Here is a 25,020-nt window from a genome sequence, read left to right on the forward strand (position 1 = left end):
ATACCTACAGGCTGCCATTAATTGATGACTCTACCAAGGAATTTGTACCTTTCCCTTTGGGCAGTGGGGTCCCTGGCATCTCTTAGGCAGGGTGCTCAGGTTTGATTTTAGAAAACCCAATCTGGTGGGAGATGGGGTGCAGGAGTGTGGCTGGAAGTTGCGGCCTAGAGGCGGAAAGGGGGATGGCCCAGAGGAGACGGACCGTGGCCTGCGCGGGGCAGCATGGCAGGGATGCGGCAGGGCGGGGAGAACTGTGAGTGACTGTCAGGGACGGAGAAGCCACGGGGTTTGGGCAGAGCAGTGGCAGGGTGAGGTGAGGAAGAGAAGGGTCTAGGATTATTCCCAAGTTTCCAGCTTAAGGGCCTGGGGGGATGATTGTGCTAGGAGGAGGGGCAGGCTTGGAGGAGTGAGTTCAGCCTGGGCCACGCTGGACCGGAGGTGCTGGGAGCCGTCTCAGTCGAGACCCATGGTGGGCGCTCTGCTGACTGAGTCAGGAGTCCAGGAAAGAGGTCAAGCTAGAGACAAAGACTTCCGAGTCCTCAGCCTATGTCACATCACAAGACGTCACAGCATGTGAGCCTATCAGTGCTTTATCATTTTTACCATACAGTTTCTATTTTTTTTTTTTCTTTTGAGACAGAGTCTCACTCTGTCACCAGGCTGGAGTGCAGTGGTGTGATCTCGGCTCACTGCAATCTCTGCCTCCCAGGTTCAAGTGATTCTCCTACCTCATCCTCCCAAGTAGCTGCGATTACAGGTGCACGCCACCACGCCCAGCTAATTTTTTGTGTTTTTAGTACAGACAGGGTTTCACCATTTGGCCAGGATAGTCTCAATCTCCTGACCTCGTGATCCACCCGCCTCAGCCTCCCACAGTGCTGGGATTACAGGCGTGAGCCACCATGCCCAGCCTCCAGTACATTTTAAACCTCCCAAGAAGTCAAACCCTGGAAAATGATGAAGACTAATGCACTTGACCTAAGCATTGCTGAAACTCTCGCTTGTCTGCGTTTATGATAGACTTGTCTCTTTTATGTAAAATTGCCAGGGCAAAGGAGAACACAGATTCAGGTGAGAGCTGGCGGAATGTGGAGTCGTTCCTCCGGGGGCCCCGCCTCATCAGCGGCGTCATTCTGGAAGCTGTGGTCTCTGCACATCCCTGACACCCTGAGAGCATCATCTCTTATTCCACACTTGCTCTTCCAATTTCATCAGGGCCACCAAGGGTGGGGGAGGCCTTGGCAATCACAGACACCTTCCTTAGCACCCAGACCAGTCCAGACAGGAGAGGGCTCTTTTCAAAGCTCCCCCTTGGAAGGCAGCCAGCCTCTTAGCAGATGGTTCCCGCCCCTTTCACTGAGGATGGCCGTTCTCTCTGTGGTGTGTGCTCAGGTCCCAACAGGCTGCTGACTGATGGCCACAGCGCAGGGAATGGCCAGGACCAGGATAGGAACCCAGGCCCCGTTACAGGGCAGCCCTGGCCAGAGCTCATTCCACCAGCTCAGTGGTTCTGAGCATTCAGCTCTAGGCTCAGTGATAAGCAAACTGAAGTGATAAGAAAGAGACACCAAGAGCAAGAGATTAGTTTATTTTAAGGATTTAAGCCTGTTTCATGCAGTTGTGGGGACCAGCAAATCAAACATTTGCAGGGCAGGGCAGGGCAGCAGGCTGGAGACCCAGGGAAGAGCTGATGTTGCGGCTCAAGTCCGAAGGCAGCCTGGAGACAGCAGTTCCTCTTCCTGTTTTTCATGAGGGCTGTCAACTGATTGGATGAGGTCCACGCATGGCATGGACTCTAGTCGGTTTGACTCAAAGTCTACCAATTGAAATGTTCATGTCATCTCAAAAATACTTTCCCAGCAACATCAGGCTAGTATTTGGCCAAATATCTGGGTACCGTGGCCTAACCAAGTAGCCAAGTTCACGTTCCTGAATGTTCACCGAACCTCCGCTCCTGTCTTCTGGACTCCAGCCACCTGAGCTCCGGTTGGCTGTAGGAATTAGGAGGTGGCCCAGGACTGGCAAGTGCTGTCTTGGATATACGCCAGGCAGCACCAAGCCCATCTTGAGCAGGTGGCTGGAAAAGCACAGACTCAGAGCCAGGAAGGTAGAAGACACCACACACAAAACACAAAAGCACGCAAGGCAAGGGAGACTATGCTATGGGCCGTGAGCAGTGAGTGGATAGTGAGATAGGCTGTAAAAGGTGTGATTATGTAAATGCCATCTGCATTGTTCTTGTAGGTGTTAAAACCAGAAAACTGACCAGGTGTGGTGGCTCATGCCTGTAATCCCAGCACTTTGGGAGGCCAAGGCAGGCGGATCACTGGAGATCAGGAGTTCGAGACCAGCCTGGCCAGTATGGTGAAACCCTGTCTCTACTAAAAACACAAAAATGAGCCTGGCATGGTGGCGCGTGCCTGTAATCCTAGCTACTCGAGAGGCTGAGGCAGGAGAATCACCTGAACCCAGAGGCAGAGGTTGCAGTGAGCCAAGATTGCACCACTGCCCTCCAGTCTGGGCGACAGAGCGAGACTCTATCTCAAAAAAAAAATAAAAATAAAAACAAAAATAAAAAAAAAACAAGAAAACAGAAAAGCAAGGGAGACATGAATGAAGTATGTTCACCCATAGCGTTGCCTAAGTGTGTGTATACAGATTTAGAAAGCAATCCTGCTGTATCAGAAGCATTGACCACTAGGATCCCTTCCAATGTTTAGACTCCATGCCCCCGGTTTTGTTGGCGAAGCGTGCTGAAGTTAGTGACACTGAGCATCATTGCTGTCCTGATGTTACTATTGCAAGTTTCCCAGCTTATCATGAGCAGGGGTCGCCGTTGTCACTGCAGCTTGTACCTGAGGAGGGCCAGGGTGTGCTGTTGTGGCCTGAGGTGGCTGCAGTGCTGCAGAAAGACGGTGTGACACAGAGCCTGGGGGCTACCTTCTGCCCAGCTGGACTCCCCAATGCTGCACAGCCCAGGACTGTGGGAAATGAGCATGAAGCATTTCTAAAATAATTAGAAGCTTCTGTTTTCTTACATCTGGGCCCCTGTGAACCCACAGATAGAGCATGGGACACAGAGTACAGGCAGCAGGCCGCGGGCCATGGTGTCTGAGACCACACTGCGGACAGACAGGTGGACCCCGAGGCCCAGAGTCTCCCCGACCCCAGCACCAGCCTGTTTGCTTTGGAGCCTGGCTCTGCCCTGCAGCCATGCTCAGCCTGAGGAATTCCAGACTCCCCACCGCTTTGGCCTTGTCGTTTCTGAGAAAGAGCTGGCCACTGCAAGCTCGGACTGGCATCCTTGTCTCAGGATGTAGCTTTTCAGTAGGGTCCAGGAGGAATCACTCCCTTGGCCTCTCCAGGAGAAAAAGCTTCATCAGGATATCTCCCATTCTCTCATCCTCCTTGTCTTGTTACTCTTGTTTCAGATGTAGTTGCCCATTCAAATACACTATTTCTGTTTCAGGAATATGTGTCTGGGAAGGAAGGCAGTTGACAGTTGTTGGAAATGGAAACCTGGTTCGCCTGAGATATTTCCTGCGCGTCCTCTTGGCTGCGTGTTTGCAGCCCTGCTGGGAAAAGGTGGTGGGGGAGAGTTGTTTTGAGCTGGGAACATCAGCCTGGATTCTAAACTTAGGCCAGCCTGGCACCGATTTTATGTCAACTCTGTCCACCCTGTTCACAGTCCTGACGGGAAAGAAAGTCTGGCTGGGGTGCTGTCTTGTCTGAATGTGCCTGAGCTGTGTTCCTTTCATCTCCTGAAGTAGTTGGAAGTGACGGTTGCCGTGTGTGGGCTGTTTTGTGTCCAGGGCAGTCAGTGTCTGGGGGATGAGAGGTTTCCTCCCTTTACCAGTTACCTTCCAGCCTGTAAAATTGGTCCCTGACTCTGATCCCCTTAACCTCTGCAAGATTCATGAAATTCTTTCTTAGGTGTCCGATACTACTAACCCAGAATTGAATAGTTTGATGCTTAGAGGGAAGGGAAGAGGGAAGGATCAAAGTCCAGGAAAGACTGGGAGCAGTGCACAGCGGCCCTGGGGGAAAGGCCAGGTGGCTGCCTGTAGGCAGAGGAGGAGGCTGTGATGGAGAAGGGCGTGCGTGAGGGAGGGAAGAGCTGGGAGACCGCCAGCTAGTTCTCAGCCTGGAGACTGTGAGCCGAGAGAGAGGGGGAGGCTGTAAGACCCAAGAAAGAGACGGCAGAGGGAGGAAAGAGTGGGATGGAGGGTACTGTCAGGAGAGAAGGCCAGGAGCAAACCTAAGTTCTTCCCTGCTCGTGGCAGGCTCAGCAATCAGCTAGAGTTAAATCAAAGCTTACCCGGGGCTGCCAGGGCTCAGGTGAATGCCGGGTGGATGCTGTCCTTGAAGTTCTGTGAATTTCTAGGAGATGCAGGGGTGGAGGATGCACCAGGCAGGGTTGAGTAGAGCTGGGAATCCTGTCACCCAGCACGGAGCAGGTGGGGGGCATGGCCTCGCAGGTGTTGCCGAGCAGCATATGGCAGGGCTCAGCTCTGCTGAGATGAAGCTGAGAGCCCACGGGTGTGAGTGGTGCCCTGGGATCTGAGCCCCTGGGGAAGGCTGAGAAGAGGGACCTCGGGTCTGAGGAAGCTGGGAAGCAAGGCTAGGAAGGGGTCTGGTGGTAAGACCAGTTGGGGAACAAGTGTGAGACCTCGGAGGTGGTGCATGGTGGCTCAAAAGCTTGTGTGGAGGCACAGGGGGTGAGGGGGAGTGAGAAGGATGGAAAACATTGTCACTGTGGATTCTGATGTTGCAGGAATTGGGGTCAAAGAAAGGAAAAGGGAGAGCCAGGGAGTAGTCAACCAGGAGGGTGCTGGCAGGTCTGGGGAGGGTACAGAGTGTAGAAGCTGGGATAGCACTTTGTGGTGAGGGATAAGAATGGGTGGGTTTAGGGGATGGCCAGGTGATGTCATCAGCCATGGAAGGGCAGTGGCCAGCCACCCTGTGCCTGACTGGGCCTTGGTTCTCCTGAGGCTAAGGTGAGAGTCCCCTTTATGGGACGCAGTGTCAGGGCCCAGAAGAAGCACTTCAGAGAAGCACCTTTGCCTCTGTTTCAGGATCGCTGGTGACACAGCCCTCAACAAAAACATCCACGAGTCCGTCAGCGCCCAGATCCGGAAGAACTTCGCCAAGAGCAAATGGAGAGTAAGTGTGGAGTGTACGAAATTCCCCGTGGATTAACCCCCTCGTGACATTGGCCTTCCAATCTGAGCATTTCTGAAATCCCCAGAACCTCACCTGAATAATTTTGCTAATTTTAAACACAAGTAGTAAAGACTTGGACTATTACAGTGTAAGAGGGATGGAGTGTGCAATTCAACACTTCCCTGTGTGATCAAAAACAGCCATAGTGCCAGCTCTTCCTCATCTGCTGTTTCTTAACCGACATCACCCTTGTCTTTCCGTAACCCTTGTCTTTCTTCATCTTGCTAGAACTTTGAATAGTTGACTTTTATTAAAGTGATACGGAGGGGGAAAAAACAGGAAATCTGAGTTCAACTCATCAATGTTTGCTGATAAAAGTTTGACAGATTTAAACCATAGAGGTTTTGTGATCATCTGTTGATTACCTAGCTTCCTAATCTCTTGATCACCTAACCTGCCCTCCGTGTTCCAATCAGCATGGGCAATTCAGAGCTATTTTGCCATTAGGGCCAATGGTGAAAGATGGGATGAAAACAAAACTAATTTTGCTGGCCTGCTTTGTTCATAGGAAATGCTATTATTAGGTTGATGCAAAAGTAATTGCGGTTTCTTCCATTAAAATTGCCATTACTTTTACTCCAACCTAAATCTTTCAGACAAAAGTACCAATACTAGGAAAATAGAAACTATTTTCAAATCTCACATTTTTAAGGTATTATAATATGCCTTTTATTCTAAAGGTCAGATCTCTTAAATTACAGAGAGAATTGGTTTACATTTGTTCTATGTATTTATGATGTCAGAAGAAAACTTTTAAGTCTCTAACATATTTAGTTGGGGAAAGAGTTTAATAAATCAGTGTACTTTTGGAAGAAGGGACAACACAGAAAAAAGAAGGGACAAGCTTGCTTTCTTGAGTAGCATGAGCGTGCTATAAGGAGTTTGAAATGCTTAGGCTGACGTGATAAACAAGAGAACACAGTTGGAGTCTTTTCTGATGAGCTGAAATATTTGTCTGCCTGTTTCCTTTCTGAAATTTCAGCAAGCGTTCAACGCCACGGCCGTCGTGAGACATATGAGAAAACTACACCTCGGCAGCAGCCTGGACAGTTCCAATGCAAGTGTTTCGAGCAGCCTCAGTTTGGCCAGCCAAAAAGACTGTGCGTATGTAGCAAAACCAGAATCCCTCAGCTGACACTGAAGACGAGCCTGGGGTGGAGAGGAGGCCTCCGGCCTCTGCCGAGCACCTCCTGTTTGCCAGGCGCTTTCTATACTTAATCCCATGTCGTGCGACCCTAGGCCATTTTTGTAACATGTAATCGTTGGGCCAGGTGCAGTGGCTCACGCCTGTAATCCCAACACTTTGGGAGGCCGGGGCAGGAGGCCCATTTGAGTTCAGGAGTTTAAGACCAGCCTGACCACCATGGTGAAACGCCATCTCTACTAAAATACAAAAATTAGCCAGGACATGGTGGCGGGCACCTGTAATCTCAGTTACTCGGGAGGCTGAGGCAGGAGAATCGCTTGAACCCAGGAAGCGGAGGTTGCAGTGAGCCGAGATCGCACCATGGCACTCCAGCCTGGGCGACAGAGTGAGACTCCCTCTCAAAAAATAAATAAATCAATCATTGAACACTTGCGGAACCCTAGGTATTGCTATTTCCATTTACAGTTGAGGAATCCAGGGCCCAAGTCCTCCTCGCAGCCTTGTCTGTCTGGATAAAGGCCTGGACTCCTTCCCATCTCCGTCCTTCCCTGTGATTTGCCTCTCATCGTGCAGTCACTCTTGCGGATTGAGGAAGGGACAGCAGAGCCTCAGGACAGCCTCCTATCCGTGACTTCCATAATGTATCTATTTTGGATGCAAACGATGATAATTTGAGCTCATTTATATGAAGTGCATCGACTTTGCAATAAAAGTAATAGTATTTCATTGTCCTTCATTTTTGCATGCACTATTCCATCATCAAAGGCACACTTACACTCTCCTTATTTCTCTCCCCAACTCCTCCTCTGTCTGTGGAAATAACCTCCTGTTTGGCCCTTCCCGTGGGTCTCCCCACGCCAGAGCAGTGGCCCTGATCTCCCTAACCGTGGAGCAGCTCTGCAGCCTGGTCTCACCCTGGGCATCACGCTCCTTCCCATTTGGCTCACAAAAGGATTCCCTTCCTCTCTAAGGAATCTTCCCATCTCATTTGGGACCATCCAGCCCTTAAATTTTCCCAAGAAATCTCTGTGAGTGTCCCCTGACATACCGTAGATCCACGCTCCCCTTTCACTCTGAATCTTTTCCACCCTCTGGTCAAAGGGAACCCCACGATGGATCCCTTCTTTGCAGATTCATACAGTGGCATTGGCAGCGAAGCCCATCGGGAACATTCCTTGTATGGCCGTCCCCATGTCTGAGCACACAGACTCCCTGGGGGCCTGCACCAAGAAGCTCAGTGGCAGCTGAGGCCTCTCGTGTTGAGGCTTTTGATGCCTGCACGTCCTCTGGGGGAGGGCTTCAGTGCAGCCTCTGAGGAACTCCACTAGGCCAGGGACTGCTGAGCTCACACAGGAATAGGTGAACATCCCTATTCTTGCTCTTCTTTCTTTTCTTTTTACTTTCCTTTCTTTTGCTTTCCCTTCTTTCTTTCCCTCCTTCCCTCTCTCTTCTCTTCTTTTTCCTTCCTTCCTTCCTTCCTTTCTTTCTTTCCCTTCCTTCCCTCCCTCCGTCTCTCCCTCCCTCCCCTCTTCCTTCTTTCCTTCCCTTCCTTCCCTCCCTCCCTCCCCTTTTCCCTTCCCCTCTTTCTTTCTTTCTTCTTTCTTTTCTCCTTCCTTCCTTCCTTCCTTCCTTCCTTCCTTCCTTCCTTCCTTCCTTCCTTCCTTCCTTCCTTCCTTCCTTTCTTTCTTTCTTTCTTTCTTTCTTTCTTTCTTTCTTTCTTTCTTTCTTTCTTTCTTTCTTTCTTTCTTTCTTTCTTTCTTTCTTTCTTTCTTTCTTTCTTTCTTTCTTTCTTTCTTTCTTTCCCTCCCTCCCTCCCTCCCTCCCTTCCTTCCTTCCTTCCTTCCTTCCTATCTTTCTTCTCCTCTCCTCTTCTCCCCTGCCCTGGCCTGCCCTGGCCTGCCTTGCCCTGCCTTCCCCTCCCCTCCCCTCCTCTTTCCTCCTCTCCCCTCTCCCCTCTGCCCTCTCCTCTCTCCTCTCTCCTTTTCTCTCTTTCGCTCACTCTCTGTCACCCAGACTAGAGTTAGTGGCACAATCATGGCTCACTGCAACCTCAACCTCCTGAGTTCAAGTGATCCTCCTGCCTCAGCCCCCCAAGTAGCTGGGACCACAGGCATGTACCACCATGCCTGGCTAAATTGTGTATTTTTTGTAGACCCAGGGTTGCCCCAGCTGGTCTGGAACTCCTGAAACTCAAGCAATCCGCCTACCTTGGCCTCCCAAAGTGTTGAGATTACAGGCGTGAGCCACCATACCCTTATTTCAAAGTGCTCTGTGTCACAAAATGCTTTCTAGCCAAGAGTACACACAACACACCAATCAAGGGTAGGAAGGTGGTATCATTATTTGTTCCTTCTTAAAATACCTACTTTACAGAACTATTGTAAGAAGTGAACAGTTCGTATGATGACAGTATATAGTCAACACTAGCCTGGCGCCCGCTACATATTAAGTTCTCAGTACATGGAACCTATTGTACCACAGTGTTGAAACCATGTCATTTTCAAATACAAAGCAGTTATTATACCAAGAAAAGGAGAGGAGAGGTCTAAGAATAAAGCATTTTGAACACATCGCAAAGGCTTTCCCACAGGTAGGTAAAAATAGAGTCACATGGGTAAAAATTTGGTTCCCTGCAAGTTGGGCGTGGTGGCTGACACCTGGGATCCCAGCACTTTGGGAGGCCGAGGTGGGTGGATCACCTGAGGTCAGAAGTTCGAGCTCAACCTGGCCAACATGGTGAAACCCCATCTCTACTAAAAGTACAAAATTAGCCCAGTGTGCTAGTGAGCCCCTGTAATCCCAGCTACTTGGGAGGCTGAAGCAGGAGAATCACTTGAACCCAGGAGGCAGAGTTTGCAGTGACCCGAGATCATGCCACTGCACTCTAGCCTGGGCGACAAGAGTGAAACTCCATCTCAAGAAAAAAAAAAAAATGAGTCCCCTGACCTAAACCCAGACCCTGTGATGCCTGGCAGGGGGAAGCAGGGTGAGAACTGACCTCTGAAACTCTGAAGCCCACTTCTGCTGTTCCCTGCAGGTCTGGCACCTTCCACGCTCTGTAGTTTCATTTCTTCTTCATCGGGGGTCTCAGGAGTTGGAGCCGAGCGGAGACCCAGGCCCACCACTGTGACGGCAGTGCACTCTGGAAGCAAGTGACTGGCCCTGGAGGTGGGGCCCGGGGGCGGGGCCGGGGATGGGGAGCCCCAGGGTCGCCAGTGCCGCGAGCCTCTCCAGCAAGACCCCACCTTGCATGGTGCACCTTCCTGCATAGGACTGGAAGACCGAAGTTTTTTTATGGCCATATTTTCTACTGCAATTCTGAAGTGTTCATTTCTCACAAACTGTACTGACTCGAGGGGCGCTGATTTCATAGGATCTGGTGCTGTATATACGAATCTTGCAAAGCTCTAACCGAACGGACCTTCTTATTCCTCTCCCCCAACGCCATCGTTTCCACTCTTCTCAGTGTAGGTAACCGTCTATGGTGTGTTTTTTCATTAATGACAAAAAAAAAAAGGTTTCAACTGGATTATTTAAATATTGGTAAATATTGTGCATTATGGTTTGTTTGTTTTTCCTTTTAAGAAGTATGTCCTTTGACTGTATCTCTCAGTTACATGACCTGTATCTTTTCCTCTTTAATAGTAGTTTATGTTAACCTTTAAGAGATTTGTTTTTCCTCCAAGGAGAATTTAAAGGTATTTTTTAAAATTCTAATAAGAGGATTGGCCGGGGGCAATGGCTCATGCCTGTAATCCCAGCACTTTGGGAGGCCAGGTCGGGCGGATTATGAGGTCAGGAGATCAAGGCCATCCTGGCCAACATGGTAAAACCCTATGTCTACTAAAAACACAAAAAATTAGCCGGGCGTGGTGGCACACGCCTGTAGTTCTAGCTACTCGGGAGGCTGAGGCAGGAGAATTGCTTGAACCCAGGAGGCGGAGCTTGCAGTGAGCCGAGATCGCACCACTGCACTCCAGCCTGGGCGACAGAGCAAGACTCTGTCTTTAAAAAAAAAAAAAAAAAAATGTAATAAGAGGATCAGGAATCTCTCCGAGGCTAAGAGTGCACTTCACCTATACTCCTTCTCTTTCTCTCCCCTTCCCCGGGAGGAGGGGCCCCTCAGTTCCACGAGACTCTCTTCTCTGCAGGGGGCTTTGGTGGATCATCTGCACAGAGCCTTTGCTGGCAGCCCATCCAGCAGAACCCACACCTACCAGAGGCCTCAGAGGCCTCTTGCCATCAGCAGTCAAATAAAGAAGCCTCCCCGCCTGAGACACAGCGCTCAGCTACACAGGTCAAACGTGCTGTAAGTGAGATGCCCACACTGCAGAGATGCAGAAGCCTCCCTTCCAAAGGGAACCAGCTGCCATGCTGTTGAAAGTGGGCCCACACAGAACCCTCGTTTCTCACGAGAGGTAGCAGATGAAAGCTCAGCTATGCAGTTTTAAAATTCATCTCTTTCTCTGTGGTTTTTTAAAAAATGCATTTCTAATCTTACACTTCACATGGCCTCCAACACAAAGTTCTTTCTCCACATTTTTACCCTCTTCTCACATGAATGTTTTCCAAGGGAAGGAAGGGAGGGAAGCAGCCTTGGGAAAGGATTCATTTCTGGTGGTAAGGAGAGGGGGCCCTGCCAGGCTAATAGGACTCCGGCCACCACAAAGATGGCCAGAGACCACCTCCGCCAGGCCCAGCCGGTGCTTGCAGCCCTCCCACTGATCAGGGGAGTCTAAAATCAAAGACACATGGTGGTAGGGTCACCAGACGCCCCATTTGCCCGAGACTGAAGGATTTCTCAGGCTGTGGACATTTAATGCCAAAACCAGGAATATCCAGGGCAAACCAGGCCATGTTGTTCGCCCTTGTGGAGCCAGGCAGTGTGTGGCCCAGGGAAAGCTGCATTTCATGGAGGCTTCCAGGAGGCTGCCCTGTAGAGCCAGGCAGGTGGCTTCAGGTGCCGGTCCTGCAAGTGTCCCTGCTTCAGCTCTCAGGCCCATCCAATGCCTCGAGTCCACCAGGGTGTCCCGGCAGGTCTGCCCCATCATGACCCAGTGACACTGCTGGCTGTGTCCTCAAGCCCTCCTCCTGTGGCTGGCCAGTCGTGGGAAGTCCTGTTGGCTGAGTCATCTTTGTCACTTCTACACCTTTGACTGTGTACAGGCTGAATGTTGAGTGATACCCCCTCCCAACCCTCCCAGTAAACACACACACACACACACACACACACACACACACACAATGTTACTAGGCGCAGCAGCTCCATCCTGCTCCCTGAGAATGGCAGTGCAGGCACAGAGAAGAGCAGTTGGGAAGACAGGCAGCTGGTCTCCCCTGTCCCCGCACACTTCACAGGCGCTCCACTGCTTGGCGGGAATTCTGCCTGGCATCTGCCACACATGCTCACAGGGTGAAAAACCAAGCTGTCACTCTGCAAAACCTCAAAACCCTGGAAAGGTCTATAAGATGACATTAGACCCAGTCACGCAGGTGTCACCTGAGTTGGCCATGCAATGAATGAATATCATAAGCAGTATTGGAGAGCTAGGCGGTTGCTTACTAACAAGTGTCTTGGAAACGTTCGAGTTCATACAGTGCATGAGAAAGTAATAGAAGGCTGCAGGCGCTGAAAATGCACCTGAATCTGGTACCTAGGATGAGTGCATGAATAGTGATGAATAGCCCTTTGTGCTATGTGCTATATACAACCATTTGCTTTTAGAAAGCAGCATTTGAAGCTGAGTTCCATCACTGGTGATTGAAGTATTTTCAGGAGCAGGTATATGTAGCGCATGTCATATGCACTTCGTTTGAAAGTATCCCTCACCCGAAAAATGCAGAACCTCTGAAAGGTGAGCCGTGGGGCAGGTGTCCCCCTCGCTGTCCGGGTCAGTTCTTGGCCGTGCTTGACCTGTCACATGCCAGGTCTCAACAACGTTGTGCGAGGAGGCAGTGACTGGTGTCAGCACAAGAGTCGACTGTTGAGAATGATGTCAGGAAACCGGTACTGTCCCGATACCACCAGGCTTGAGTTAATTTCCTATTGCTTTAGAAAGAGAAGAGCTCTTGTGCTTTTGAGAGAGCCTCATGGTAAAAAGACAGACATTGTCTTTGCCCTGCACTTGGTATGATTTATTAGAAAACAGGAAGAAAACCTAGAATGTGCCTTTCGTGAAGGTCTGACAAATGGGGTCACAGAGTCCTAGGACCCGCGCCGAGGTCAGATTCCACCCAGAGCGGCTGAGCGTTTCTACGTGCACCCAGGGTGCTGGGCTGAGGCTAAGGGTGGACGCATGGACCCCATCACAGGCTTCCTTCCTGAGCCCAAGTCCCCCCATGTGGTCACTATCCCTTCTCAGAGCACGTGGATTCTCTTTTCCTTACTTGGAATATTCAGTGTTGTAGTGACCTGGAGTGGCCTTTCCCTCAGCTGCCTGTCTGGGCTCCCTGGCTTCCCAGATCTTTATCTCATCTGTGAGGCAATAGGAGGAGTTTCATTCATTGAGACAGTGAGCAGGCACCAACAGGCCAGCAGCTTGGCCCTCTTCACAGAGGTGGCCTTGGAGTCTGCAGTCTGGGCAGCTCTGCCTCCCTACGGCTCTGCTTCCCAGCGGGCGCACAGGTCCAGAGGCTCAGAATGAAGTGGTGCAAAGGCACAGGGCACACCCAGGAGAAGTGCAACGACCACCAAAAGCCCTTGAGGAGAGACGAGGTTGCTGTGTTAGAGAAACGGCCACCCCCAGGACCGTGCATGGCTCTGGCAGCGCGCAGTGGCCGATTTTCACCAGTTCCTCCTGCCCCTGCCTCTGTCAGAGACTAGAAAACATCATTCTCCCCCTTCAGGTCTCCTTTTGAAAGAAAAGAAGTATGGCAAAGCATGCCATACAAAATCAAAAAAAGGAAGAGCGGCTTTGTGTTCTTGACCGTGGCCACAATTCTGGTCACTTCTAGCATCTGACCTTGAGAATGGGGTAGGGCGTCTGAGCCCCCGCTGGCCTTTCAGAGGGTCTCACTCTCCAGCTAGCTCTTCGTGTAGTGTCCAGGGCCCTGGCAGTCAGGATAGAGCAAAAGAAGATGGGCAGGGCGCAGTGGCTCACGCCTGTAATTCCAGCCCTTAGGGAGGCTGAGGCGGGCAGATCACAAGGTCAAGAGATCAAGACCATTCTGGCCAACATGGTGAAACCCCGTCTCTACTAAAAATACAAAAAGTAGCTGGACATGGTGGCATGTGCCTGTCATCCCAGCTACTCGGGAGGCTGAGGCAGGAGAATCGCTTGAACCCGGGAGGTGGAGGTTGCAGTGAGCCGAGATCGCACCACTGCACTCCAGCCTGGGTGACAGGGCAAAACTCCATCTCAGAAAAAGATGGCCATGCTGGTCAAGGCGGGGCTCATAGGAAACATCTATAGTCGGATGAAAGGAATCTGGCCTAGGGAGCCCCGGACTCGGTTTACCTACCTCCTACTCATCCCACTCATCTGTCTACCCTAGTGTCCAGCATGCCCCGGATGACTTGTAGGTGGGAGGGACACAAGCCAAGAACAGCAGGCACACGGGGTGGAGGGAATGGAGGGAGCCCAGGTGATCTCCTTTGGAAGGTGAATTGATCCTCTCCCCTATGGAATGACAGCTTAACCCGATGAACCCACTGGGGCTTGCTATTTTATGAGCAGTTTTAAACAGAAAGATGATATCCCAGTGCAGAGAGACTTCAGCTTTGAAAGCATCATGGCCCCTCGCCCCTCCCTCTGCCCCAGAACCTGGGCCGGCCAGAATTGTGTCTTCGCACTGGGGAGGCCACGGTGGAACCATTGCTTTAGGGCTGAAGGTAGAAGTAGGGCCACTGCCTCAGCTTCAGCCAGAGCACTCGCTGCTTTGCGGAATTTCACAAGCGCATGACTGGGATTCCTTTGGATATAAGAAAGGAAGGCAAGCGCCGGCAAAGGGAAGCTCCTCCCGTTTTTCACAAACAGAAATAAGATGTCCTCTTTCCCAGGTTTGCACCATCACTTCTGGCAGATGAATTCTGGCACTCGAATTCAGCCAGTGCACGAAACCTTTGCATGTTCTTTTGAAACTGTACTTCTTCCCCATTCTGTCTACCCACACTCTGCGAACTTTGCCTTTTCCTTAAACACATTCCAGACCAAACACTGTTCAGTTTGTTTCAAAAAAAAAAAAAAAAAAGATGTATATACCTGTATGTGATCCACCACCCTTTTGAGGGGCACCTGGTCCTGGGTCGGGGCTGCAGGTGTGCCTGACATTTGCAAAAGGTATTCCAGTCTTGCGATGTTCAGAATTGAAAATGTGGAGATAGAAAAGCTCAAACAGACTCCTAAAAGGAGGGTTTCTTTCCTGAAGACTCCAAGAAAATGAGTGTGCAGATGAGTTAGCTTGACAACCTCAACTGCGGGGAGCAGGCAGGCGGTCTGAGGAAGAGAAGGGCCCACACCCCACTCACGGGCACCTGCTTGGTGGTCCCAGGGCATCACGGTCTGCAGCCTGGGCCCCCAGCCCCACTGTGAAGTCAGTCCTGCATGCTGGCCGAGGCCTGGCCACCTCCCGATGCCTCCAGAGTCAGTGGGAAGGAGTCAGCCCTTCCCGGACTTCCCCGCCACCTCCAGCAGGAGCAGCTCAGTTTGTGGCTCTGGGAGCTCCGCTTTTGCAAACCCAAAAAGGCTGTGCATTTGGAAGCCAAACGCTCAGCATGCGGCTGCCGAGTCTGGTTTTGTGGACAAAGCAAACTGTGGAATGGCTTCTCGGTGTCTGTATAAAGGGACAAACGATTGCATTCACCCTTTGTACTAACACCGCTTCTGCATTCGCCATATCCGTTTTTTAACCTTTTTGTCTCCAGGGAACTTCTCATACGATTACTATGTCTTCTGATGATTTGCCATGTTATTTTACTTAACGGTGATTTTATTTTCTTATGGACAGGAAAAAAGAACATGAGGAGGAGTTGGTTTTAGTCTTAGAGATAAGTCTTCAGCAGGGGCTTAGAAACCCCAAACTCTAGTTAAATTGCTTCTCGGAGGAAAATCTTAGTCTAGACAGATTGAGATTCCCAGGCTCTCCTGGAAGCCCTGCACGTCGGGGCACAGGGGCCCTGGGACATGGTTGGCAGCCAGGCTGTGAGAGAGCTAAAAAATAACAAGAACATCAGCTCGGATGTTTGTCTCTCGGCCCTGACGCCTGCCACTCTCCTTCCCGGGGCACTTGGCCCTGTCAGAGGGACATGAAATGCCATCCAAATGGTGGGAGAAATGCAGTGACACTGCGGCAGAGTCTTTGCTTTGGAAGATGGGGTGCCATGTTTCAGAGACCATTTGTCTTTGTCCCATGTTCAGGTGAGAAGACCTCAAAGGTACTCTCTGTCCAGAATAAACATTGGAACAATTTCTCAATTGGCTTTCATCACTACACATAATGTAATCTCCCTCCTTTCAGCTCCCCCAACAGTGAGCATGCTTCCCAAAAAATTACAACGTCAGAACCAGGAATGTCCCCGCATCTACTATTACCAGGCTTGCAATTGGTTCAATTTTCCCATAAAAACATGTTTGTTCAAAAGAAGGGAAACTGTGAATTTATTCCATGCATGTAATAAACTCTGCAAGAAGTTTAACCCCCGTAGGTTTGCGGCACTGCAAAATTGTTCATGGGTCTATGTAGCAAATGATTCTCTGCCTTGACAATCATGTATACATATCAAGATTTCTATCATAATGATAATGAGATTGATGGCTTCTTGTTTTCCTCCAATAAAGACAATTAATCACCTTCAGATGTTCATTTTGTCTAGAATGAGAAGGATGTGGAGCTTTAATATCTCTGCCTTTCCTCTGCTTCCTGAAGTTTGGATTTGAAGGAAGGAGTTTGAATTGAGACCCCCAAAACTCATGGAGTCCCCCTTAAATATTTCAGGTCACCTCCCCAGTGAGCAGGGAGTGGCAGGGATGGGTGAAGGGGTGGCACATCGTGCCTTTGGGGTTGGGGACAGGTGCCCAGGTTCCATGATCACTGGACAGGAAAGCTTCCCGTTTTCCCTGCTGCTACAGAAGGGGAGGTGAGCCTGGGAACTCAAATCGCACTAACTCGATACTCCTAAGTCATGTGGAGGAGAAGCCAATGCTGGTTCCCAGGAAGCGCCTCTGAGTCATGGGTGGCTTGGCAGCCTCAGGCTTCAGCAATACACACCCACATTCTCCATTTCCTCGGCATAGCCTGTATGCTTGGTGCCCAAAGGAAGATTTTTTTCCCAGGCAGAAGGCTGGCCGCTGTGTTTTGTGGGAGTTTGGGGAAGATGCAGGAGGAGGAACTACAGTTCATAACTCATCAAATGTATTGTGGGACTCGGATCTGATGACCAGACAATTCTTCCAATCCAAATAGGGATTGTGTAGGGAGAAAAAAAATGAACTGGACATGTGTTATAGAAATGTAAAATTAAAACTGTCCCACACAGCCAGCATCACATGAAAACAGCATGGGTGGGCCTTACTGAAAAAAGACTATGAGCCCAAAAGAAACACAGTGCCCACTGTCTGATGTCTAGTTCTTTTGTGGTTGATTCTTGTTTCTATAGCCCAGACCCTAATGGTGAGTTGTATCAATACAAAGCTACCATTCAGTGGGTGAATATGCAATGTCGTTATTGCAGGTTTTATGGAACATAATGATGGCAAAAAGGAGGTACAAATCGTGTGCACCCAAATCCCCTTGACCCTCTCTGCCCCCAAGGAGGGTGACTATGCCATCAAAATAGGCAGGGCGGGGTGGCTCACACCTGTAATCCCAGCACTTTGAGAGGCCGAGGAGGGTGGATCACGAGGTCAGGAGTTCGAGACGAACCTAGCCAACATGATGAAACCCCATCTGTACTAAAAATCCAAAAATTAGCAGGGCATGGTGGTGGGTGCCTGTAATCCCAGCTACTCGGGATGCTGAGGCAGGAGAATTTCTTGAATCCAGGAAGTGAAGGTAGCAGTGAGCTGAGATTGCACCACTGCACTCCAGCCTGGGTGACAGAGTAAGACTCTCAAAAAAAAAAAAAAAGATCGGTTTCATAGAGAAAGATTCTGATGACGGAATTCTGAAAGTTCACCTGCGTGTTGAGTAATTTGGCTGGGCTGGATGTGGTCTGAGATACATGTATGCACTTGGCTTGGACTACTGCTCTTTAGATCAAGAAAGACTGAGCAAGAGGAACTGTGCCCAGCCTCACATTTTACATACTTGGTTGCAACACCTGTGCCGAGCCCCCAGAATGTGTAATTCCCAAAAGAGCACCCCAAGTACACATTCTCTTCCTAACACAGAGAGTATGTATGTGTGTACGTACCATGTAAGGGCTTCAAGCTAAGGGAAGTGGTGAGCTCTTGATTTCCAGTCCACATCCTGCGTGCCAAGCCATGCACCCCGGCTCAGGGGAAAAGATGCCTTTTTTTTCCCCATCCAATTCACACAAAGGCACCATATGGGGGCCTGCTGGCTTGGCGGGCCCAGTGGGCCTTGAGCATTAAGGCTGTGAGCTGTGGGCCAATGGGAACTTGTTAGCAGGTTTTCACAGCTGGAGAAAGCTTCAGCTAAGAGCTCAGAATCGAGCAGGTTCTGAAGGAGTTCATCTGGCCTCTTGTGTAGGGATGTACGAGTTGAAGAGTACGTTAGCCTTCAAGAAACTATCACTAGGGGTCTGGTGCATATAAAAGCATTTTACAGAGCTCATTAGACATCACAGTGTAGAAAATGGATTGGCCTTCCCATCTCACTTCACCAGGAAACCCAGGAAGTCTTGCCTTTCATTCAGGACGATTGGCAGCAATGACATGAGACCTCAGCGCCCTTGGAACCCATGATCCTCCCTGATCTATTCCCCCTACAGGCTCCCATCAGTGCCCTTCCACCAAACACAGTCATCAACTTTCTTTCATTCATTCATTCCTTCATTCACTCAATATTTGTGAGCACCCCTTATGTCCAAGCGTTTTCGTTCATGCTGAAAAAAAACGAAGTCAATCTGACATGAATCCTACCAACGAACACTGCATAAAACAGGACGCACTTGAGTTAAGCCTGGGAGGAAGGGGGGAGTTTAGACAGGAAGGATTGAATAGGAGGAGCAATGTGAGGGAGAGCTTGGAGGCTGGGATTGCAGCATTCAGCGGGGCTAGTCCATAGTTCATTGGGCCAGAAGAGAGGGTGTGAGCAAACCTTGGGAGGAGAGAGAAAGGTGGGCTGGAGGGGCACTGGAGTCATTGCATCAACAATAACTTCTGGAGCTAACACTGTCACATATTGACCATTTACTGTGTCCTGGACACTGTGCCCTGTGCATTCCTTTCAATGTCTCATTTCACCACCAGCCCTCAACAGGGAAGGCGCCCTGATTATCCAAGTGGCTTCAGAAAGGTTTGATATTTATCCACCTGTAGCTGTGAGTATTACAAATTCCTCTCTGATTGATTGACACCAAAGGCCATTCTGCTGTCTTGTGTCTCATGGCTTTGTGCAGGTCACCGAATTCCAAACTATGAAATTTGGACTTTAGTAAGTGACTGGGAGCCATTGAAGGTTATTGAGCTGAGGAGTGACATGATGACATCAGCTAACGTTTGGAACAGCACCATTATTAGGGACCATTGTATTATCTCCAAGAGAAATGTATCTCCTGTAGTAGCTCAATCTGGTCTTACATGAAGCCCAGTAACCCGGGGCCTACCGAGAACAAACTCATTACCGAGGAACCGGCCCATTTATTTTCTGACGTCTGGTTCCATTTCTCAGGATAAATATCACAGAAGCTGGATTTGACTTAGAGTCAGAGATGCAGACCATAATGATAACACTGCTGGGTTTGGGCTTTTTTATTTCATTTATTTATTTATTTATTTGAGACAGAGTCTCACTCTGTCGCCGAGCTGGAGTGCGGTGGCATGATGTCAGCTTACTGCAACCTGCACCTCCCGGGTTAAAGTGATTCTCCTGCCTCAGCCTCCTGAGTAGCTGGGACTACAGGCGCCTGCCACCATGCCTGGCTAATTTTTTTTGTATTTTTAGTAGGAACGGGGTTTCACCATGTTGGCCAGGATGGTTTCTGTCTCTTGACTTCATGATCCGCCCGCCTCAGCCTCCCAAAGTGCTGCGATTACAGACGTGAGCCACGGTGCCCGGCCTGGCTTTTTTATTTTTAAAGTTAGTCTAGCCCCTCATCCTGATGAATAACTCCAGGAAGTTCGGTGCGTGCACATGGAGGTTCATCGCTGACTCGCAGCCTGCCTGGCATCTGCTTTTCTCCTCCAGATTACCCTCAGAGCTACTGATTTATTTTTAAGAAAGTGTCTCAGATCTCTTGTGTTCTTCCAGCCTTCCCTGAGAGGAACTGTATTTAGCACGAGCTCATCTTCCTGACTCTCCAGAAACGCTTGGTGGGCCAGGAAAAGGCAGTTGTTGGTCCACCTGTGAACCATTTTTCTCTTGTCCACCTGTAGGTCCTCTCTCTCTAACGCTTCTTTATCTTCAACATTATATCTTCTTTCTGGAGCACATCGGATCTAAATCTTTCTGGGGTGGTCTCGCTGAGTCAGGCTGTTTATATCAGCAAGTGGAGAAAAGCTCACGAGATACTGAGCCGCCAGTACCTCAACCCTAACCCAGCCTGGCTCTAATCACCCATAAGAGGGCAATGACCAGCTGGGTGCAGTGGCTCTCACCTGTAATCCCAGCACTTTGGGAGGACCAGGCAGGCGGATCAGGAGTTCAAAGTCAGGAGTTTGAGGCCAGCCTGATCAACATGGTGAAACCCTGTCTCTACTAAAAACACAGAAATTAGCTGGGTGTGGCGTGTGCGCCTATAATCCCAGCTAGTTGGGAGTCTGAGACAGGAAAATCGCTTGAACTCAGAAGGCGGAGGTTACAGTGAGCCGAGATCATGCCACTGCACTCCAGCCTGGGCGACAGAGCACGACTCCATCTCGGGGGGAAAAAAAAGAAAAGAGAGAGCACAGTGACCGACTCCTCTAATGAGGGCCAGCTGGGCCCCTGCACAGATATGGGAAGATAGCTGACTTTTGCGTTCACCTAGCCCAAGGGGCTTGTCACCGGGCGCCCCCAGGAAGAAAATGCTTACTCCAGAGCTGACAAAGGCATTAAATAACCCTGCAGGTGGGAAGAACTTCACATCCCTCCGGCTCCCCCTGGGCAGAGCCCCACTTCCTCACCTGTGCTCCCAGCAGGAGCCCTCCAAGCTGCCCCTGCTTCAAGAGCTGCAGCCCAGGGCTTCTCACACTTCAGCCCCGCAGGGATCTTGCTAGACTGCAGATTCTGATTCAGCAGCTCTGGCCTGGGACCAGAGTATTTCTAAGCAGCTCCCAGGAGGTGCTGCGGCTGCTGGTCCCTGCACCACACTTAGAGTAGCGAGGGACTCTTTCTGTGGTTCCCATTCCTGACTGCATATTCTGCTCATCTTGGGAGCATTTTATAAATGCTAAGGCCTGGGCCAATCAAATGAGGATCTCTGTGATGCTAACCATGGTAGCCTGGTTATCACATAGGCTTGAGCTGAAAGACAGAGCAGCTGCCTGGAAACCCTGTAACTTCCAGCTAAACAAATCTGAACTGCAACTATAAGTCATAACCAGCCTTCCTCTAAGACAGTCCAGAATGAATTCTAGGCCTCCCAGGCTTTGTTTCTGCCAGAATATGGAACATCCTCTGGTCTGAACTAATCTTCTGCCCTTCCCAACCTTCCGGAGCCCTCCCACTGTGCCTGCCTTCCAGAACTCATTGACTCTCCTCAGCAAAGCCCCCTAAAGTCTATGTAGATGGAAAGGGACAGAGAGAATTGCCCCCCAAAAGCAGGGGAGGACCCACAGACCTGGCTACTGATGGGATCATCATAGACAAGCCTGCCCCGGGTCCATAATGTATGTCAATTACCACATGTTAGAACCACTGCTCACAAGTGCATTATAGAAGACTGATTGATTAACAGACACTTAGTGCCATGTGCCAGCCACTGTTTTAAACACTCTTCTGGTATTAACTCCTTCAATCTTTTTAACAACTCCATCAGATAAGTACAATTAGGCTGGGCGTGGTGGCTCACACCTGTAATCCCAGCACCTTCGGAGGCCGAGGTGGGAGGATTGCTTGAGCCCAGGAGTTCAAGACCAGCCTGGGCAACATGGTAAAACCCTGTCTTTACAATAATAATAATAATAATCCAAAAAGTCGCCAGATGTGTTGGCATACCCCAGTAGTACCAGCTGCTTGGGAAGTTGAGATAGGAGGATAGCTTGAACCTGGGAGGTAGAGGCTTCAGTGAGCCGAGATCGTACAGCTGCACTCCAGCCTGGGTGACAGAGCAAGACTCTGTTTTTAAAAAAAAAAGAAAGAAAAAGAAAAAAATGTCCAATTATATCCCAGTTTTGTAGATGAAGAAACTGAGGAACACAGAGGTAAAATGACTTGTCCCAGGCACCACCACTTAGTGGCTATTGTGGGTTAAACTGTGTCCTCTGTCATCCTGAAATTCACATATTGGAGTACTAACCCCTAATACCTCAAAATGTGACCTTATTTGCAAAGACGATATTTTGGGTGGGCCTTAATCCAATATGAACGGTATCCTTATACAAAATGGGGGTGGGAGCCGGGTGCGGTGGCTCAAGCCTGTAATCCCAGCACATTGGGAGGCCAAGGTGGGCAGATCACGAGGTCAGGAGATCGAGACCATCCTGGCTAACACGGTGAAACCCCATCTCTACCAAAAATACAAAAAAATTAGCTGGGCATGGTGGCAGGTGCCTGTAGTCCCAGCTACTCAGGAGGCTGAGGCAGGAGAATGGTGTGAACCCGGGAGGCGGAGCTTGCAGTGAGCCGAGATCGCACCACTGCACTCCAGCCTAGGCGAAAGAGAGAGACTCCGTCTCAAAAAAAAAAAAAAAAAAAAATGGGGGTAGGTTGGGGAATTTGACCCAGAGACAGAAAACCACCAGGGACTGGGGAGAGGCCTGGACAGGGGCTCCCGCAGACATCAGAAAAAGCCACCCTCACCCACACTGGCTCAGACTTCAGTGTTCCACACCTTGAGGCAATGCATTCTGGGGGAGTTGTCAGACCCACCTCGTCTGTGGCATCTCATTAGGACAGGCCCTGGCAAACTAGCGCAGCGTCAGAGCCAGGACTCAGACCCCGGCCGTCTCAGGCCAGAGCAGGGGCCTTCGTCACGCCATGGCAGCAGGCAGTAGCTTTGGGTCCTGCTCACGGGGGCCCACTCCATCCTTCTGCTTTCCGTCCCCTCACTCTTCCTTCACTTCATTTTCTCCATTTCACCATTTCTCTGTTTCCTCATTTTTTCCCATCCACGTTAATTATCTACTGGATGTGTAACAAAATACGTAAAACTAAATGACTTCAAGCTACAAACACGATCTCGCAGCTTCTATGGGTCAAAAATCGGTGCACTTGGCTGGGTGCCTCTGGCTCCAGGACGCTCCAAGGTTAAGGTCAAGCTGCTGTCACTGGGGTTGCAACATCCCAGGACTTGGCCAGGACCGAAGGCTCTGCTTGCAAGCTCACTGTATGTCTGGGGACAGCTCTAGGTTCTCCTGACTGTGGGATCAAGGGCCTTGGTCTTTCGTTCTCACTACTGTGTGGGCCTCTTCATAGGGCTGGTCCCTACAGCCCGAGTGATGCAGAAGGCCGGGGGCAGGCGGCGGTGGGAGGGAGAGAGAGAGAGCAGGTACCCAGATGCCAGCCAGTCTTTTTAAAACCTAATCTTGGAAATGATACCCCATTGCTTCTGCTGTACTCTTTGTCAGAACAAAGTCATTATGTTCAGCCCACACTCAAGGGAAGGAGATACCCAGGGCGGAAATACCAGGAATGTGGGGCCCACCAGGGGCCTCTAAAAGGCTGCCAACCACACCATCCTCCCTGTGTCTATGTGCTTGTGGCTGACCCTTGCTGACGGCAGGGGTAGGGGAGCCTGGACTGTGGATCTGTGGTCTGTGTGTGCATGGTGAGGCCCAAACCACCCTGGGATAAAGCCGTGTGATGCCAGAGAGAGCCAAGCTGCTCTCAAAGCTACATCTATCTCATGTCTTTAAAGTCTTTTATTTGCTGTAAGAACACAGCACAAAACACTAAAGCATAGCAAACTTCCCTGAGGACACTTCAAACTTCAAGAAACACCATTTCCTGTGTATCCTAAGAAGGAGCTTTTAACTCATCAGAGAAAAAATAAGCTTCGGCCAAAGGCCTGCAACCCACAGGGACACCCCACTCACCAAAGGGTGTCAACGCATGCTTATTTATTTATTTTGAGATGGAGTCTCACTTTGTCTCCCAAACTAGAGTGCAGTGGTGTGACCTCAGCTCACTGCAACCTCTGCCTCCTGGGTTCCAGCAATTCTCATGCTTCAGCCTCCCAAGTAGCTGGGACTGCAGGTGCACACCCCCACACCTGGCTAATTTTTTTTGCATTTTTAGCAGAGACAGGGTTTCACCTTGTTGGTTAGGCTGGTCTTGAACTCCTGACCTTAGGTGATCTTCCCACCTCAGCCTCCCAAAGTGCTGGGATTACAGGCATGAGTCATGGCACCTGGCCTGAGTGCCTTTTTAAAGACCATGATGCTCCACGGGGAGGTGGGAACTGAGTCCTGCCCCGCAGTGAATGATTCTGAGAACTGTGGATGAAACCCAGGCACAGAGGCTGCTTGGAAAACAACCAGTTATGATGAGTTTCCCTGAAGAAGGGCAGGGAAGCTCACAGGCAAAACGTGCAGCTGGACCCAATAGAGGTGACCGCACCCTCCCATGCACACGTGCAAAGGGGTTTGCAGCACCTGTAGCCCCTCCCCAGGAGTCATCATCCAGCCCGGTGGCAGCCTGGGAGGTGCGTGGGAATGGCCTGGCCCTTCATCTCTGCCTGCATTCGGGAAGATGGGGCTCAGAGAGAGGAAGCCACTGGTGTAAGGGCCCCTCCAGCCCAAGCCAGTGGCCTTGCCACCCAACAAGACAAGAATTGGCAGCAGAAACCCGGCCAAGCAGAGGGCTGGAAGGAAAACTAGAAGAAAAACATAAAGTGAGTGTTCACTGAGGCCTCCTGGGCCTATCATGGATATAGCACAGCCTACAGCAGGTCAGCACAAAGAGAGACAGGGGGCAGACTGGGCTGTCTCTTGCTTACTATGCTCAAGGCCAGGCATCTAGCTCCCAACCGTCTGGCTACCCTCAAACCTGGCCTGAGCAGGTGAAAAACTTGGGCCTCTCCACTTGTCTCTCCCCAGCCTTCTCAGGTGAGGCCTTTTCTATTCAACAACAATTTCTGGGCCAGGCACAGTGGCTCAGGCCGGTAATCCCAGCACTTTGGGAGGCCAAGGTGGGAGGATCCCTTGAGCCCAGGAGTTCAAGACCAGCCTGGATAACATAGTGAGACCCTGTCTCTAAAAAAAAAAAAAATTTAAAAATTAGCCAGGTGTGGTAGTGTGTGCTGTAGTCCCAGCTACTCAGGAGTCTGAGGTAGGGGAATCTCTTGAGCCCACGAGGTTGAGGCTGCAGTGAGCATGATCACACCACTGTACTCCAGCCTAAGCACAACAACGAGATCCTCTTAAAAAAAAAAAAAACCCAAACAAACA

The 25,020-nt window shown here is 50.3% G+C and overlaps 1 protein-coding gene across 5 annotated transcripts in view; it reads left to right on the plus strand.

Moving 5' to 3' along the window:
* Nucleotides 1–16,163, plus strand: part of CAMK1D (calcium/calmodulin dependent protein kinase ID) — a 490,514-nt gene extending 474,351 nt beyond the window's left edge. For 2 of the 5 annotated variants that reach the window (XM_008002270.3, XM_008002271.3), the window contains 3 exons: nucleotides 5,076–5,163; nucleotides 6,206–6,323; nucleotides 9,408–12,192. In XM_008002270.3, the coding sequence (XP_008000461.1) occupies nucleotides 5,076–5,163; nucleotides 6,206–6,323; nucleotides 9,408–9,526 (325 nt within the window). In that variant the 3' untranslated portion in view covers nucleotides 9,527–12,192. Of the gene's footprint in view, nucleotides 1–5,075; nucleotides 5,164–6,205; nucleotides 6,328–9,407 lie in introns of all 5 variants that reach the window. The other 3 variants (XM_008002265.3, XM_008002267.3, XM_008002269.3) reach the window with 3 other exon arrangements.
* Nucleotides 16,164–25,020: the final 8,857 nt, after the last annotated feature.

Source organism: Chlorocebus sabaeus, chromosome 9, assembly GCF_047675955.1.
Source record: "Chlorocebus sabaeus isolate Y175 chromosome 9, mChlSab1.0.hap1, whole genome shotgun sequence".
NCBI lineage: Eukaryota > Metazoa > Chordata > Mammalia > Primates > Cercopithecidae > Chlorocebus > Chlorocebus sabaeus.